This window comes from Myodes glareolus, chromosome 5 (genome assembly GCF_982192425.1).
Source record: "Myodes glareolus chromosome 5, mMyoGla1.1, whole genome shotgun sequence".
NCBI lineage: Eukaryota > Metazoa > Chordata > Mammalia > Rodentia > Cricetidae > Myodes > Myodes glareolus.
The window spans coordinates 34,916,656-34,932,313 of record NC_142030.1 but is presented as its reverse complement, the minus strand read 5'-3'; the positions used below and the strand labels follow the sequence as shown (position 1 = coordinate 34,932,313).

Genomic DNA, 15,658 nt, shown 5'->3' with positions numbered 1-15,658 from the left:
AGTCAGATGTGACGATGACCGTGACGTGTTTTCCTCACGTACAACGAAAGGGCAGACAAGACTACAGACTACAACCAAGCTACAGGAGTCTTTAAGCAGCACTCTTGCCAGCCGTAGGTGGCAGCAGAAGTCTGAAGGAAGGGGAAGAGGACAGAACAGGACTTGCTCATTGTACAGATCATACTGGAACTTCTAGGAGATGAAAGATAGGGCAGCACCATCATCAAAGTCCCCAAGCTCCAGTTGATTAAGAGGAAAAAAAATGCAGCTGAGCACAGTGATACATATGTAATCCCAGCTGAGGGAGAAGGAGTATATAGATGCAAGCCTTAGCTCTCTAGCAAGATTCTGTCTCTAAGAAAAATAAGAAGTGCAAAGCACCTATTAGCTTAAGATATACTTCCTTTCTTGTGCTGTAACCCTGGCAGCAGCTCCCCAAGAAACACAGTATGCTGAGAATACTGGTCTTACTAGACTCTTTGCAACCTTGTGTTTCTATAATTTGAAGACATTATATCAAATTGTTCCTATTGAAAAAATTCATCATCAGTGTATAAAAGTGTCCTTTATAATTTATGAGATTTTTACTTTGCACCTGGTAGTAACACAAAATAGCATGAATGGCAAAACAAGTAAAATTTATAGAGTAACAATGAAAGTAGTTTCCTTTAGATTGGTAAAAACAAAACCCTCCAATCTTCTCAATCCCTATTTTGGTCACTTTTAATATCAGAAGTATTCTTTTAAAATAAAACATAATTGTGGTATGAAAAAGTAAATAAATACCTATTCCTATAAGACTGAAGTGAAAGATCTAAGTACTACTACCATCAATTAGCAGAGAATCCTGCCTTTTACTTTTACCTTTTCTGTAGGTGTCTTTTTCTGACTTGATGAAGGTGAAGTCTTTCGGAAATTCTTGTCATTTGAATCATCCTCATCTTTATCATCTCTTCCTGAACAAAGAAGCAAGAACTTAATCAAATGAGAAGCCCTAAAAACAGCTGAAATCCTACTGAGAAAAATCTAGCTATGTGAAAGAACCTCACTTACTTTTCAAATCATCTTATCATTATCTTTTATTATTTCTTCCCCTGCTTTGAAAAACCAACACTGAAGAGTATTTTGCTTCTTAATATTATATTTAAGAAACTGGTTTCTAAGTAATTCCTTTTTTTCTTAATTGCCATACTATTCAATAAAATTTTCTTCAAGTAAAATTTAAGTATGTAAAACATATAGAACCTATGCATTGAGAGCTATAAAATAAAATTACTCTGTATTTCAGAGCCTATGAAACAGGAAGATATCTGTGAAATACAGCCAATCTGGTCAACATAGTGAGTTCCAAGACAATCAGGGCTACATAATAGAGACCATGTCTCAAACAGTTGAGCTAAAACAAATGGAACAAAATAATCATAGACATTTGAGAAAAAAGCCAAAGAAAACTCAAGATGGTAATTTTACAACAAATTAGTAACATTAATTTTTGCCATGACCCCACAAATGCGGGTGGGTTTTGCTGGGCAAGTGGCACCCTGCTGGTAAGTGCTTATAACCTGCTCTAGTAAATGATACAGCAGTTGGAAACAATGTGCAGACCCAATACACCTAGTTTTAATATCCTGCATATGTATTCTACAGCAGTAATTTAACCACAAATGAAAGCTATAGTTATCAACATGTGCTTCATAGCACATCTGTAGTAAAAGCTAAGAAAATACATGTGCTAAGTATGTCTATTATAAAAGGGAAAGTTAAGAATAATATATGTGCTAAGAGGGAAAAAGAGGCCCCCTAGTTTGTCCAAGTATAGAGGACCAGAAGGATTTCTAGAGTTGGAACTGCAAAGTCAGGAAATGACTGCCCTAAACAAAGTCGAGCTTATACCTCAAAGGCAGTAACTACAAAGATCCCGAAAAGCCCAAGCACCCACAATAAGAAGAAAAAGTTAAAGTCATTATACTTCCTAATTTCAAATTACTTCCAGAACTATAACTATAATGATCAAAATAGTATGTCAGCATAAAAACATACAAATAGACTAATGAAACAGAATATTCAACACAGTAATAAATCCATATTTTTACTGTCAACTGATCTTTGTCCTGGGGGGCCAAGAATATACAAAGAAGGCATGGTAATATACATCTAGCCAACCACCCATGTAGAGAGGTCAAAGACTCTAGAGGAGAAGCTAATGCTGCCATTTTCCTAAATAATAACAATATCTCACTATTCTGAATACTTAGCCACAGATAAGGTACCTCTTGACCCTCACCAAATAAGCTCTTTTTTGCAGCAGATAAAAACTACTAGATATCAACAACAGGTCATATTGCAGAGAATCAGTTAGCTGTGGGTGCCCAGCTCCAATTGGTGCAATAAAACCTGTACACCTAAGGCTCAAAGAACATTACTGAAGAGGGAGCTGAAAGATTATAAGGGTCAGATAATCAGGATGTGCTAGATAGTGTCCTCTAGACATGCTAGTCAAGTCAGGAAAGCTGCATCCATGAAATCTCAACAACAACATGGTTACCTAAATAAAACTACCATAATGAAGGTCCCACCCTTAAATCATGGGATATTGGCATCAATAGCTGTTAACAGAAGGAGAATCAGTGTTCTCCATGGATGGGCTCCCTGATAGATTACCTAATTCCAAATTATCATCTCTAAAGACATGTAAGAAAATTACTAAATGAGCTCAGGTGTCTGTGTCTGTGTGTGTGTCTGTATACCTGTGTGTATCTGTGTCCTGAATGGTTTCTGGTAAACATGACACAAGCTAGAATTATATGGGAAGAAGAACTTCAATTGAGAAAATTCCTCTACCAGATTGGCCTGTAGGCAAGTCTGTAAGAATTTTTTTTGATTAATGACTGATGTAGGAGGGTCCAGCCCATTGTGTGTGGTGCCACCCCCGGACTGGTGGTTCCAGGTTCTATAAGCAAGCAGGTTGAACAAGCCATGAGGGAAAGGTCAGTAAGCAGCACTCCTCTGTGCTCTCTGCATCTCAGCTGCTGCCTCCAGGTTCCTTCCTCGTTTATGAGTTCCTGTCCTGACTTCCTTTGACAATGAGCAGTGATAAGGAAGTGTAAGCCAAATAAACCCTTTCCTCTTCAACTTGATTCGGTTATGGTGTTTTATCACAGCAATAATAATACCAATGAAAACATTGGTGGTGGTGGTGGTGGTGGTGGTTTTATCACAGCAACAAAACCCTTAAAACTCATTCTCTTTCTCTCTCCTTACCACCCCTCCCATGTGTGTGTGTGTGTGTGTGTGTGTGTGTGTGTGTGTGTGAGAGAGAGAGAGAGAGAGAGAGAGAGAGAGAGAGAGAGATCATGAACTTGAGAAGGAGGGTAGAAACAGGAAGAGATGGAACTGGGAAGGGTAGGAGTGGAAATAATATACAGTACTCATGTATGACGTTTTAAAAACATAATTCTATTTAAAGAAAAGGCTAATCTCTTTAATAAGTGGTATTAGTAAAAATGGGGATCCACATACAGGAAAATAACACTCTACCCCAAACCAAACTAAAAACGAGTCAAGTCAAATTTATAAATATAAATTTATATTAAATCTTAATAAGACAAAGACTATAAAACCACTAGAGGAATAAAATTCTTGAAACTGGTTTGAACAATGGGTTTTTGATATGACATCAAAAGTAAAAGTAACAAAGGCAAAAAAAAAACAAGCATCAAACTAAAGTACTCAAAAAGCAAAACAAACAACAGAATGAAAAGGAAGCCTAGGAAATGAGGAGCTATTTGAAGTCATCTCTGATAAAGGGCTAAGATCCAAAGTATATAAGGAATTAAGACAACTCAAAAAGAAGGAAGACAAATAACCTGATTCTAAAATGGGTAAAAGGCTAAATTTAGACATCTAGCCAAAAGAAGAAATAAAAGTGGTGACAAGATATATGAAAAGGTGTTAAGAATCAGAGTCAGTAAGAAAATTAAAGTCAGAAGCACCAAAAGAGTGACCACGCAACTGCTAAGAGTGCCAACCACTGAAAAGACAGCGGATAACTAGTGTGCATAAGGACGCTGCTAGCTGTTAGTGAGGATGCATACTGGAAAGCCTGTTATAAGAAACAGTATGGCGTTTTCATACAAAACTTACAACTATCATAAAGTCCAGAAATTCCAACTGCTAGGTATATTACACACAAACTAAATTATGTAAATCTCTCAAAAGAACACATGCATTCCTGTGATCACTATCGCACAATTCTCAACAGCCGGGATATGGAGCCTGCCAAAGAAGAAACAGATAAACAGAATATGGTTAACATAAATATAATGCAATAGTCATCTTAAAAGAATGAAATTCTGCCATTTATAACATAGATAAACATATCCATGGACAGAGGACATTGTTCTAAGTGAAATAAGTCAGACACAGAAAGACAAAACTGCATTTATCTCAAATACAAATGAAATCCAAAATCACATGCATTGAAGCAGAGAAGAGAATGGTGATTACCAGAGACAAGTAGGGTGCTGTTGGTAAACGGACATAAAGTCTTATTATATAAAATGCATAAATCCTCAAGGTACAGCACTACTTCTATATTTTATGCCATCATAACTTAAAATTTGATACAAGTGCAGACCTTAAGTGTTCTTACTATACACCAAAAAAAATAGAGTGCACTATGCACTGGCTAGTTTTGTGTGTCTCCATGGGATCCAGATGTAAGTCATTTTCTCAACTAGGAGGTCCCAGCCCACAGTAGGTGGTGTCATCCCTGGGTTGGTGGTCCTGGGTTCTATGAAAAAGTAGGCTGAACAAGCCAGACTGAGTAAGCGAGGCAAACAGGCCAGTAAGCAGCACTACTCCTTGGCTTCCACATCAACTCCTGCCTCCGGATTCCTGCCCTGCTTGAGTTCCTGCCCTGACTTCCTTTGGTGAAAGTATAAGCCAAATAAACTCTTTCTCCCCAACTTACTTTTTAGTCACAGTGTTTTGTCACAGCAACAGAAACCCTAGCTTAAAACACTAGTTACAGGAAGTGCTGGATATGCTCACTGGCTTGTAGTAGTTATCTCACAATGTGCACTAATTCCAAAAGGACGACAGGACAGTGTGGACAAGGCAATAGAAAAGGAAGTAGGAGTGAAGCTGGTACAGAAAGAATAAATAGAGGAATACTAACAGCTGGGCCAAGGTTGGGTATAGTGATACATGTTCAGAACACCCACACCGGGGAGGCTGAGGCCGAGAACTGCCAATTCCAGATCACTGAATTAGAGATTTTGAGGCCAGCCTGGGCTAAATAGAAGACCCTACCATACAAAAGCTAAATGGGGAGAAGGAGGAAAAAGGAAGGGGAAGGGAGGTAGGAAAGAAGACCAAAAAAGGGCAGCAAGCTACTGACTGAGGCTAAAGAATGACCATGTGGGCCAGCTGAGACAGGTGACCTCTATACCATATTATGAGCCAAGGCTTTAGAAATGCATATACCTTGGCTTGTATCTAAGAAAAACTTTAGAAATAAACAGTTTTGTGAGAAAGTTGCAGGTTTCATTATCTTCTTTGCATTTTTATGGGGTGATGTTTTGTATAAAAAACTTGGTTTATGATAAAACATATTTGATAGAAGTAAAATCAGACTAAAATGCACTCCTTAGTACTTTGCATATGATGGCTTCTTAGATGGGTGCTCCTAGGGCCAGGGAATTGGCCTCTGAGGTTAACGAAGCCACAGTTGGTCCCTGTCCCTGGCTACAGCATGAGGCACAGCTCCAGTTGCTTCTATCCCCAAGTTCTTCTAGGTGCACAATGCATGAGAACCTACAAGACTCTTTTCTGACCTCCCTGAGTGAAGACATGTCCCCAGAGCCGGGATGAGATGGGCAGAAGGCTTCTGCAGAGAGATGCCAAGCCCTAGCTCCTGGAGTCAGGGCCAGTGTACAAGTGGAGCACTCTTGATCAAATACATGAAGCAAAGGGTGTTCTATTAGACAACTGGGATTTGATTTCACATTTGAACTACTAATTCAGTCATTGTCATCCAAAGGGTACTCAAATCCTTTAAATGCCATATCTATGCTAGATTAGGCCCTGGGAATTCAATACAGTATAAAAAGAATTAGGTGCAAAGCCTGTCATCAAGGTGTTCAAGGTCATTTAATATATAAAAGTCCTCACATGAGTATTTTTAATTTTCTAATCTTTGTCTTAAGATTGCCACATAATATCGTGTTTCATTGTGTATAATGGTTAAAACATTTTATAGGGTGGGGTTGTTGGTCTTGAGATAGAGTTTCGTGCTATAACTAAGGCTTCCATGAAACTATGCGACCCAGGCTGGTCTTGAACTTAATGTAAAACTCCTGGCTGGTCTTGAACTTAATGTAAAACTCCTGCCTCGGCCTCTCAAATTCTGGAATTTTAAGCAAGAAGATATCTTTTTATTAGCTACCTGAAAATGAATTAATCTGAATTTAACAAGAATGCTTTGATAAATGTTTTAAATCAAGAGATATTAAGAAAAAAATACTTAAAATTTGAAATAAAGCAAAAAGGCAGGTGGAATGTTCTTCCAATGTTCTGTGATAACAAACTATTCCAACAATGACTTGTGCAGGGAAATTCAAATCTGTTCAGTTATTTACTACTAAGCTGTCTAGACTTCTTGAACTTGGATAGTAATCTTTGCACTTTGTCTAGTTGTGATTCAAATACTTTCTTTATGATAGAAAAGATAACACCCAAGACAGAATTTGCTGCTCTGTTAATCCTTAACCAGTGTTTTAAATGTAACTAGTTCCATTTAATTCCAACCTTAGTTCAAACTCCAGTGAGAATCTAGCTCTTCCAGTTGTCTAGAAGGGCCCTTGCCATCTTCCTGCTTCCTTCAGTAATAAACAAGATTGTAAGATCCTAGGTGTGATTTCTAATTAATATGAATTGTATTTTTGACTTCTTGGAAATTCTACTTTAGTGCAAAGAAAAAGAAACTATCTTTTCTACAGAAGGAAGCTAACAGAAGCCTGCAGCTGAGACACTAGGACTGTGCACTCAGAACCTCTAAGAACGACATCAATCCTTCACCCTTTCAACTACATAGTTGAAAATAGGCTCAAAAGCTTGTTTTTAAGTTAAAGCCAAGATTAATTTCCTTTGGAATTTTGTCAGTTAAGTTTAATTATTCCTTAGTAAGCAGAGACCTAGTTTCTTATTTAAATATCAGGGCTCAAATATGCCATACCTGACAACCCATCAAATAAAGGTGCGAAAAACTCAAATCGAGAGATTTGTTCTCTTTATAAAAATATACACAAATTAGGTCTCTCTACAACAAATACACAGAATGAAATCTTTATTAATTTATACCAAATAATCACTAGTTCTACATCTATAAAAGTCAACAATGCATCCAGACAATGTTTTACATTTTTTAAAAGTTATTTCTACAGATGCAGAAACCTACAGCCAAACATTAGGTCAAGCTGTTGAAGGGAGGGAGGAAGGATTGATCGCAGGAGCCAGAGGAGTGGTGGACATCACAAGAAAACCCACAGAATCAACTAACCTGGCTCATAATCACTCAGAGAGACTGAACCAACAACCAGGCAGCCTGTATGGGACTGACCTAGGAGCTCGGCACACAGGTGACAGTTGTGGAGCTTAGTATTCTTGTGGGACTCCTTACAGCGGAAGCAGGGACTGGTTTTGACTCTTGCTGGCTTTTGGGACCCTATTCTTCATATCGGCTCACCCTGCCCGGCCTTAATACAAAGTGAGGTGCTTAGTCTTAATGCAACTTGATAAGCTATATTTTGTTGATATCCATGAGAGATCTGCCCTTTGCTGAATAGAAATGGAGGAGGAGAGGATTGGAGGAGAGACTGGAAGGAGAGAAGGGAGGGAAAATTGTGGTCAGGATATAAAATAAATATTTTTTTGCATTTTTAAAAATTGTTTCTAGTATAGTTGGGAGAATTTTTTAAAAAATAAATTTTGTTTCTTTTTTTAATTAGAAAGTTACTAAGGGTACATTTCATTCAAAAAAGCATATCCATTTCTAAGATTTTTCCAAACTCCAGTGAAGTAAGTCAGAGATAATCCTATAGAAAAACAAGAACCAAACTGGAGGGATAGGTAAAAATAATATTTAGCTGATGAACATTTAATTCAATTTTTGAGTGGCAGTTTCAGTAATGAACAGGAATAGTGCAAAATCGAGCTCCACTGCTGAGATCGAGCTACGCCCTACTCCTAAATTACTCCATGCACTGTAAAACAGTGCTTTCTCAGCTCGGGAAGTCCCCTGAGAGATTTCGTTTTACAAGCAGCTCTTGACTTCATGCAGATAAATGAATTGAAAGTATTGTGCCCTTGAGAAGAACAAGAAGGTAAGTTGCTTCCAACAGAGAATTACTGCCATTTGTCCTGCGGTATAAAAATGCCTTCAGTGGGAACAGGAAGCCAGTCTCTCGGGAGTTCCAGTATGTCTAGTTCTCCTGTCATTTCTGCTGCCCACTGCGGATGCCTGGTTTGGTGAAGTACCGCTGTATCTTCCTTTTAAACCGGGCTACTCCATATGCCTCTACTGATGTTGGGCCTGACTTGAGGCTGTTTTGCTACTATCTGCTGCTTCTATTTACTACTTGCTTTTCTTGTACTTTTGCTTTCCACATGCTTTATGAACTTACTCATTTGAAACCCCAAATATGGCTATCACAGACCATTCTCTAGACTAAATATGAGGTCTCTCTTCAACACTTAGGAGAAATGTGGTAATGCAGAAAATTGAAGAATTAGCCCTGAGAAGAATCTTTTTAAAAAAAGAAAGAAATTTAAAAAAAAAAAAAAAGATCCTCAGGTGAGGTGCTGTTTTCATTCCAGCTCATTCTTTCAGATAAGACCCTTCACAACAGATTTTAGTCTGGGTCAAAGATGCCAATTACCACTTAAAGTGACATACACATCACATTGCCCTGGCAGTCATTTCCAGAGCTGATGTTGTTTGAAACACACCTACTAAAATGCCCCAGTCTCAGAAACCTGTACTGGACAAGAAAGTAAAGAATGAAAGAAACCCTAATAACTCAAAACTTATGGACTCTGGATGTCCTACAGTCACTTGAAGGTATGTTCTTTATTTAAAAAAAAAATTTAAAAAACTTTATGTCCTATAAAGAAATTTCCAATACAAATTTCTTGAGCTATATTACTTGATATGAATTATGCTTTAACAAACTGTTTTTATTTTAGTTGGGGTTATTTTAAAAGTAATTAGAATTACCTTATCTAATTACAAAAATAACCAGGGCTAGAGATGTAGCTCAGTTGCCAGGGTACCTGCTGAGCCTGCACAAAGCCCCAAATTCAGTCTCTAGTACCACATAAGCCAGGTGTATTGGTACACACTTACATCACTTCAGAGTTACAGACAACAGGATTAGAACTTCAAGGTCATCCTAGGGTTACATAGTTAGATAGTTCAAGGCTTGTTTGGGCTTTATAGGACCCTATGTCAAAAAAAAAAGTAGTTAACCAATATTCGCAACAGTGAAAGTAAATGTGCCACTGGTATACTGCATCCAGCAGAAATGGATTACTCTATTGCACAGGTGTGTGAGTAGTGAGGGTTACCAGGGATGCATGAGGAGAGCAGCAAAACTTCTGTCTTATACCAACTGGAAAAAAACAGAAGAAGGAGAGAGGAGCAATTCAAATTAGAAAGGAAGTAAGAATATCACATTTATTCACAAGACCAAAATTTTTGTGTATGATTATACTGCAAATGGTAGATTTTTAACGTAATAAAATATACTTCAATAAAATTGAGGTCAAACAAATAGAAACAAGGGCACAAAATAATTGTCAAGTTACTAATGAAAATCATTTTTAAAAGTTATGATCCAATTACAGATATGAAAGCAAACTGCTATCTCTGTGTGTCAGTTCTGAGTTTGTTGAGAAGTGCTGTGACCAAACTTTTCAACAGAGAACAATTAACGGTTATAAAGCATTAGAACCCATTGTAAACAATAGTTAGTCAAGCTGAAATCAGGGGACTAATAGTTAAGAGCCAGACTCTGAACTTTTCCAGTTGGTTACGATAGTATAACTAAAAACGGTCACTCAAAACATCCTCCTGTTTTTCTCTTGTTTTGTCTTTGAGAAAGGATTCATTATGTAGCCGTGACCAAGGCGGTCTCAAACTCAGAGATCTCTCTGCCTCTGCCTCTCAAGTGTTGAGATTAAAAAAGCATGAGCCACCACACCCAGTCATTTTTTAAATTTGTTGTTGCCGTTGTTGCTTTAAACATCTTTTTAAAAAAACTCTACAATATGCAATATGTCTGCTATTCTGTACTAAAGTGTAAGATCTACTGACTCATTCATACACAGTTACTTTGGCAGAGTCCTTCCAACCTTCCAAACCTCAGAGCTATTTGCTTGCCCTTTCTGTCTTTCAGAAATGCCTCTAATTGTGTAAGTGTTTCATTTTAAAATACAGAGTTCTTACCTCCAACTCCAAAGAACACTGGTTCACAGGGTATAGTTGAACCATTCGATCCTGTAACTGATATCATGTCAGTCAGAAACATGCACATTGTAGGCAAAGGCTGACACCACAAACCTGAAACTATTCTCTTAGTAATATCTGCTTGATAATCTGGCCCTTAGTTTATGTCTGGTTTAAAAAATAACAACAAAAAATATCGCCTACTCTAATACAAAACTTTCTCAAATTAAGTAGTTCACTGTGTCCAGATATGCCACACCAACTCCAGTGTCGTCTGTGTGACATGATATATGTCATTATGCCGGATGGGAGCTACATGTCCTATGGAACTAGGCTTCCTGGAGGTCAATGGCAGATGGCCCAGTATTAGCCACTACTGAGGCATAGACAGGTTTCTCGATTAGCTGGCTATGCAAGATATGGGCTTTGCACAATCTCTTTTATAATAATGATAGTCTTTATATATACAAGACAAGGATTATCTCTTCAGGAACAGCTCTGGGATAGAGAAGCACAGTATGGGAATATATAAGACTACAGCAGAACCTTTGTCATACACAGGGTGTATGATGAACAAGGGAATAGATGGGTTAATGTTGATGGACAAAGACTGTTATATTATACTTTGAACTTCATGAATAGGCTTGCTAGATCCCAACCCCATGGTGTCCGCTGCATAAGAAGGTACAAGAAAGTATATTTCAGCAGGTGCAGAGAACTGATTAGGCATATTTGGTCACTAGATGAAATGAAGAAAGGGTTAGAAAGAGGAAAGGCAAGGATAGTGATAATGAGACAGAAACTTTCTGTTCATAAGAAGAAACTACTTGTCTGAGGTTTATGTTCCCAAACACAAGATTTCCTCTTCTAAGGATGCTTTATGCCTAACACCTGTTCCTGATAATATACTTTTCTTAAATATCGCTGATGTGACTAAAAGAAGCTTTCATACTGTGCCAACCAATGATACAAGCATGACCTTCTGATTTGTTCTTTGTTTGAATACTATATAATGAAAACATGAATTCAGTAAAATTGCAGCAGATTCCAACCACTCTCTTGTGTGTTGTGTCTGTCATTCGCCGAACTTGTGCCTTCCTGTTACCAAGACCCTGTTTCTCCCATGGTCTGAGTGGCTCCCCTGAGCCGGTCCGTGACACAGATATTATATACAATGTGGTTTACGATGAGCGCACACCTTCATTTCACATGTCTGGAATATAGACAAAAGCCCTGTCATGCCACACTTTGTGTCTCTCTGACTGACCCCAGATAAAGACTCTAGACTCCAAGCCTTTAATAAACATAGCTCTGTAGTAAGGAGCCACTTGTTCGTCCCAGCCGCCTGGAACTGAAATAATCACACAGAAACACTATTACACATCTCTTTCAGAAAATACATAAGCTTCCCCAGCTTGTTGTTGGGAGAACTCTGCTAAGATTCTAGAAAGCTTGTATCCAGTTTCCTTTTGCTGATTTTGTTTTAGACTCTTAGCCATGAACTTAACTATTTGCCAAGTTTTATGAGTCTAGACAGCCACTGAAACTAGGAGGCTTTGGCGAACCATGATGGGTTATGCTTGTGTATAGCACCAGGAAACACATTGCCATCCTCATAAACAGATTATATTTAGCTCCCCCACCTACAAAGTTCCTGTCTGACAACAGGAGAGAAAAATCTATGCTATGTTACCTGTATACTGCCTGCCCCTGGGCAACCACAGAAAGAGACATCTCTGCAAAAAGGAACAATTAATTTTATTTATTTTTATTCTACATAATTTTGCATACAAGGCCAGCCTCTGCCTGTTCTCATATGAATGTTTTAGGAATTAATGAGCCACTATTTCTTTAGTATAAAATGTATCTATCTGACAAATTTCAACTTATTCTACTATAAGAGAGAATCCAGACAAATACCTCATAATGTGTGGTCTATGAGTATATGTAATTAATTTCTAAAATATAAAACTCAACAAAAGGTTAAACCAGGACAGCTCCTATAAAAACTGTAAAGCAGGACTGTCTCCCAGCTGGTGCTCAGGTTCTCCTGCACTGTCTGTCCTGCCTGTTCTCTCATTCTTTTTCACAACAGTCTCCTAAAAATAAATAAATATGAGCAAGTCACCTAAAGTACAAGAAAACATTTGCATAAGTAAGATAACGCAAGAGTGAAAACACCCTGGCTATAGTCACTAAGTCCACACATCCTAAAGGCTAGCCTTGTCTTCAGCATCTTAAACTGCAATGTTACCCAATATGGGATTACTTAACTGAATGTGTGATCTGTGAAAAACTGGTAATACCAAAAAGTTTCTGAACGAGCAATGACTAAAAAGTAATTCAAACCTCTGATAATAAATCAGAGGAATTCACTGCACCCTTGGTTCTGAGTATGGAACACCAGCCTTCGTACTGCACAAGCTAGCATACTGTGCAACGCGAATGAATGCTGCCTGAAATGCCTTGTCTCCAACTGCAGATACTGTAGGTTACAACCTGCAGAACTTGTGCTCTGATCCAAAGAAAGGCAACAGCTTAACTAGCTTAACTGGGACAAAGACTTCCAACAGTTTCCTGCCACCATTCCTTAGCAGTCATGTACTAGAGTATTAATGTGTCTTTGTGTCATATAGTGTTAGGATGCTTCATTTCTAAAACTGCTTTGTTCAGTTGCTAACTTCATTTTCATAAATATTAATAAAGTTTGTCTTGAGACTAGGCCAAAATTTCCAGTTATTTCTCTAAAGGCCCTAAATATACTTCTGCCATTTTGTGTTACATATTTATGTGTAGTGGTGTTCTCAGCATTGACAATAATAAAATCACAGTATCAATCAACTCTGAAAAATGCTAAAGATTCTCTGCACCCTACAATACTGAATATCAGCTAAGATTTAGTTCCTTACACAAAAATACACAAGCACAGATATCTTTTTAGTATATGAGTTTGATCTCATCTTTAATAAATAATCAAATTTTATATATACCAAAGAATTGTTTGAAATACTTTTTATAATTATCAGTACAGTTTATTTATCTACCTATTTTGCATATATTCATACATAACATCATATAAAAATTCCTCAGATGAAGATGGGCTACAAGAACAAAAGGCGTAAGAAGCCCTGATCTAATATGTAACACAAATGATTCACCCAGAGAATCAGTAATGAGGGCTTTTTCCATATGCAATTTTAAAGTTCATAAAGCTTAGCTTTAAAATATTGAAAATCTTTGTTATGTCCATAATATTCTTCTCTGTCTGAGAAACTCTGACACAAACAGAAAAATAAAGCAAAGGCAAGCTGTACCCTCAGTGCTCATTAGACATCCTGTGAGAAATTAATAGGGAGAAAAGAAAAGTCAACCTTTGTTTAAGCTATGTCAATTAAGGGAGGGGGCCCAAATCTTCCATAGATCATTAAATAAAAGGGCAAGTTGTTTCTAGCTCACTTCTCAGAGAACCTTTCTTTCTTCTCTATGGTCTCTTTTTTTTTATTTTTATTTTTTTTTCCTATGGTCTCTTAACAGGTATTGGGTGGAAAATGTAAAGTCACTGCCCCAAGAGATGGGAGTCGAGGGAGGGACTCCATGTCTAGAAACAAACCTGTCCATAAAGAATATCATATAGATGAGCACGGTGGTACATGACTTTAAGTCCAGCATTCAGGAAGCAGAAGCTGGAAGATCTCTATGAATCTGAAGGCCAGCCTGGTCTACATAGTAACTTCTAGGCCAGCCAGAGCTGGGTAGTAAGACCCTGTCTCAAAAATAAATAAATAAAAATAAAACCATGTCAAATGGACTCAGGCTTTGAAGGGTTTTAGATATTAGGAAGTAACTAAAGTTGCCCATGAATTAATCCAGGAACAAAGAAAATGAAAGATGAAGGGCAGAAAGCAAGCCCTTAGCCGCAATCAAATAGTTTTATTTAGAGAGAAAACTCAGTCAGTAAAGCACTTGCTACACAAGCACAAGGACCTGCATTCAGATCTTGGGAACCCACATCAAATCCAGGCATGACTGCATTCACTGGAGTTGCATGTACTATGCTAGGGAAAAGACAGTCTAGTTGATAGTCTAGTTGAAACAGTAAGTTCCAGTTCAATGAGAGACCCTGTCTCAAAAAATAAAGTACAGAGCAAGAGAAGAAGATGACCGACATTGACCTCTGGCCTACACACACACAACACATACACACACACACAACCCCACCATACACACACTCCCCTACCCTGTCTCTCAGGAGGGAGATCTCTCAAAGCTCCATATCTCAATTTCATCATTTTAGCTATCTACCAGCAAATCCAAGCTGACCATGGTTGCTAGAAGGTCAATTTTCACTTCTTACTAATTTCTTACAGGGAGGATGTCTAATGCCTAACAGCAAAGTAACTCGCTGATTCTTGACAAGTCACATGATATCAACAGATCCAAGAAAAGGCATTTGACAGAAGCAAAATTTACTCTTGATAATGATCAGAAAACTAGGAACAGAGGAGAACCTCCTTCAAATTGTTAAAGCATATTTACAAAAATATACAAAGACTTCATAAGGTTAAATTCGTGTATGTGTGTGTATGTGAATAATAATTTAAAAAGTCATAAATTTAAGTGGGAGTTGGAGAGCCCAATGAGGAGCTGGATAGAGGGGGAAATGATGTAAATATAGTACATATATATAAAATTTTTAAATGTTTTAATTATATACAAACATGTGTAACCTAATGAGAAACTAAATGCTTTCCTCAAAGAAAGGCTAACAAGGAAAAGGCAAGGATGTCTATCTTCTCTGACACTTCTATTAAGTATCATGAAACTCTAGATACTATAAGACAAGACAAGAAAACACACAGAGATGAATAGCTGTGGAAAAGTAAAGGTCTGCCTTCTTAGATGGCAGATTATCTGTATAAAACATATCAAAGAATAAACAAAAGTAAAAAGCCATCGTTTTTTATAAGTCTTCTAAAAAGTCAATATCACCAATGAACAAGAGAGCAAGTGTATTAGGACACTACAAGAAATGACAGATGAACTAGTATTAGAAGAGGATGTAGTGTGCAGGAGGCCCTGGGCTCAAGCCCCAGCACCACAAAGGTAACAAAACTCCTCAATAATCAGACAAAGAATATAAAGCTAATGTAC

At 37.6% G+C, this 15,658-nt stretch overlaps 1 protein-coding gene across 3 annotated transcripts in view; it reads right to left on the bottom strand.

Annotated features, from left to right (window-relative positions):
• Positions 1-15,658, bottom strand: part of Ptpn20 (protein tyrosine phosphatase non-receptor type 20) — a 106,484-nt gene that overhangs the window by 75,261 nt on the left and 15,565 nt on the right. For all 3 annotated transcript variants that reach the window (XM_048421429.3, XM_087906259.1, XM_048421431.3), the window contains exon 2: positions 865-956. In XM_048421429.3, the coding sequence (XP_048277386.1) occupies positions 865-956 (92 nt within the window). The remainder of the gene's footprint in view (positions 1-864; positions 957-15,658) is intronic.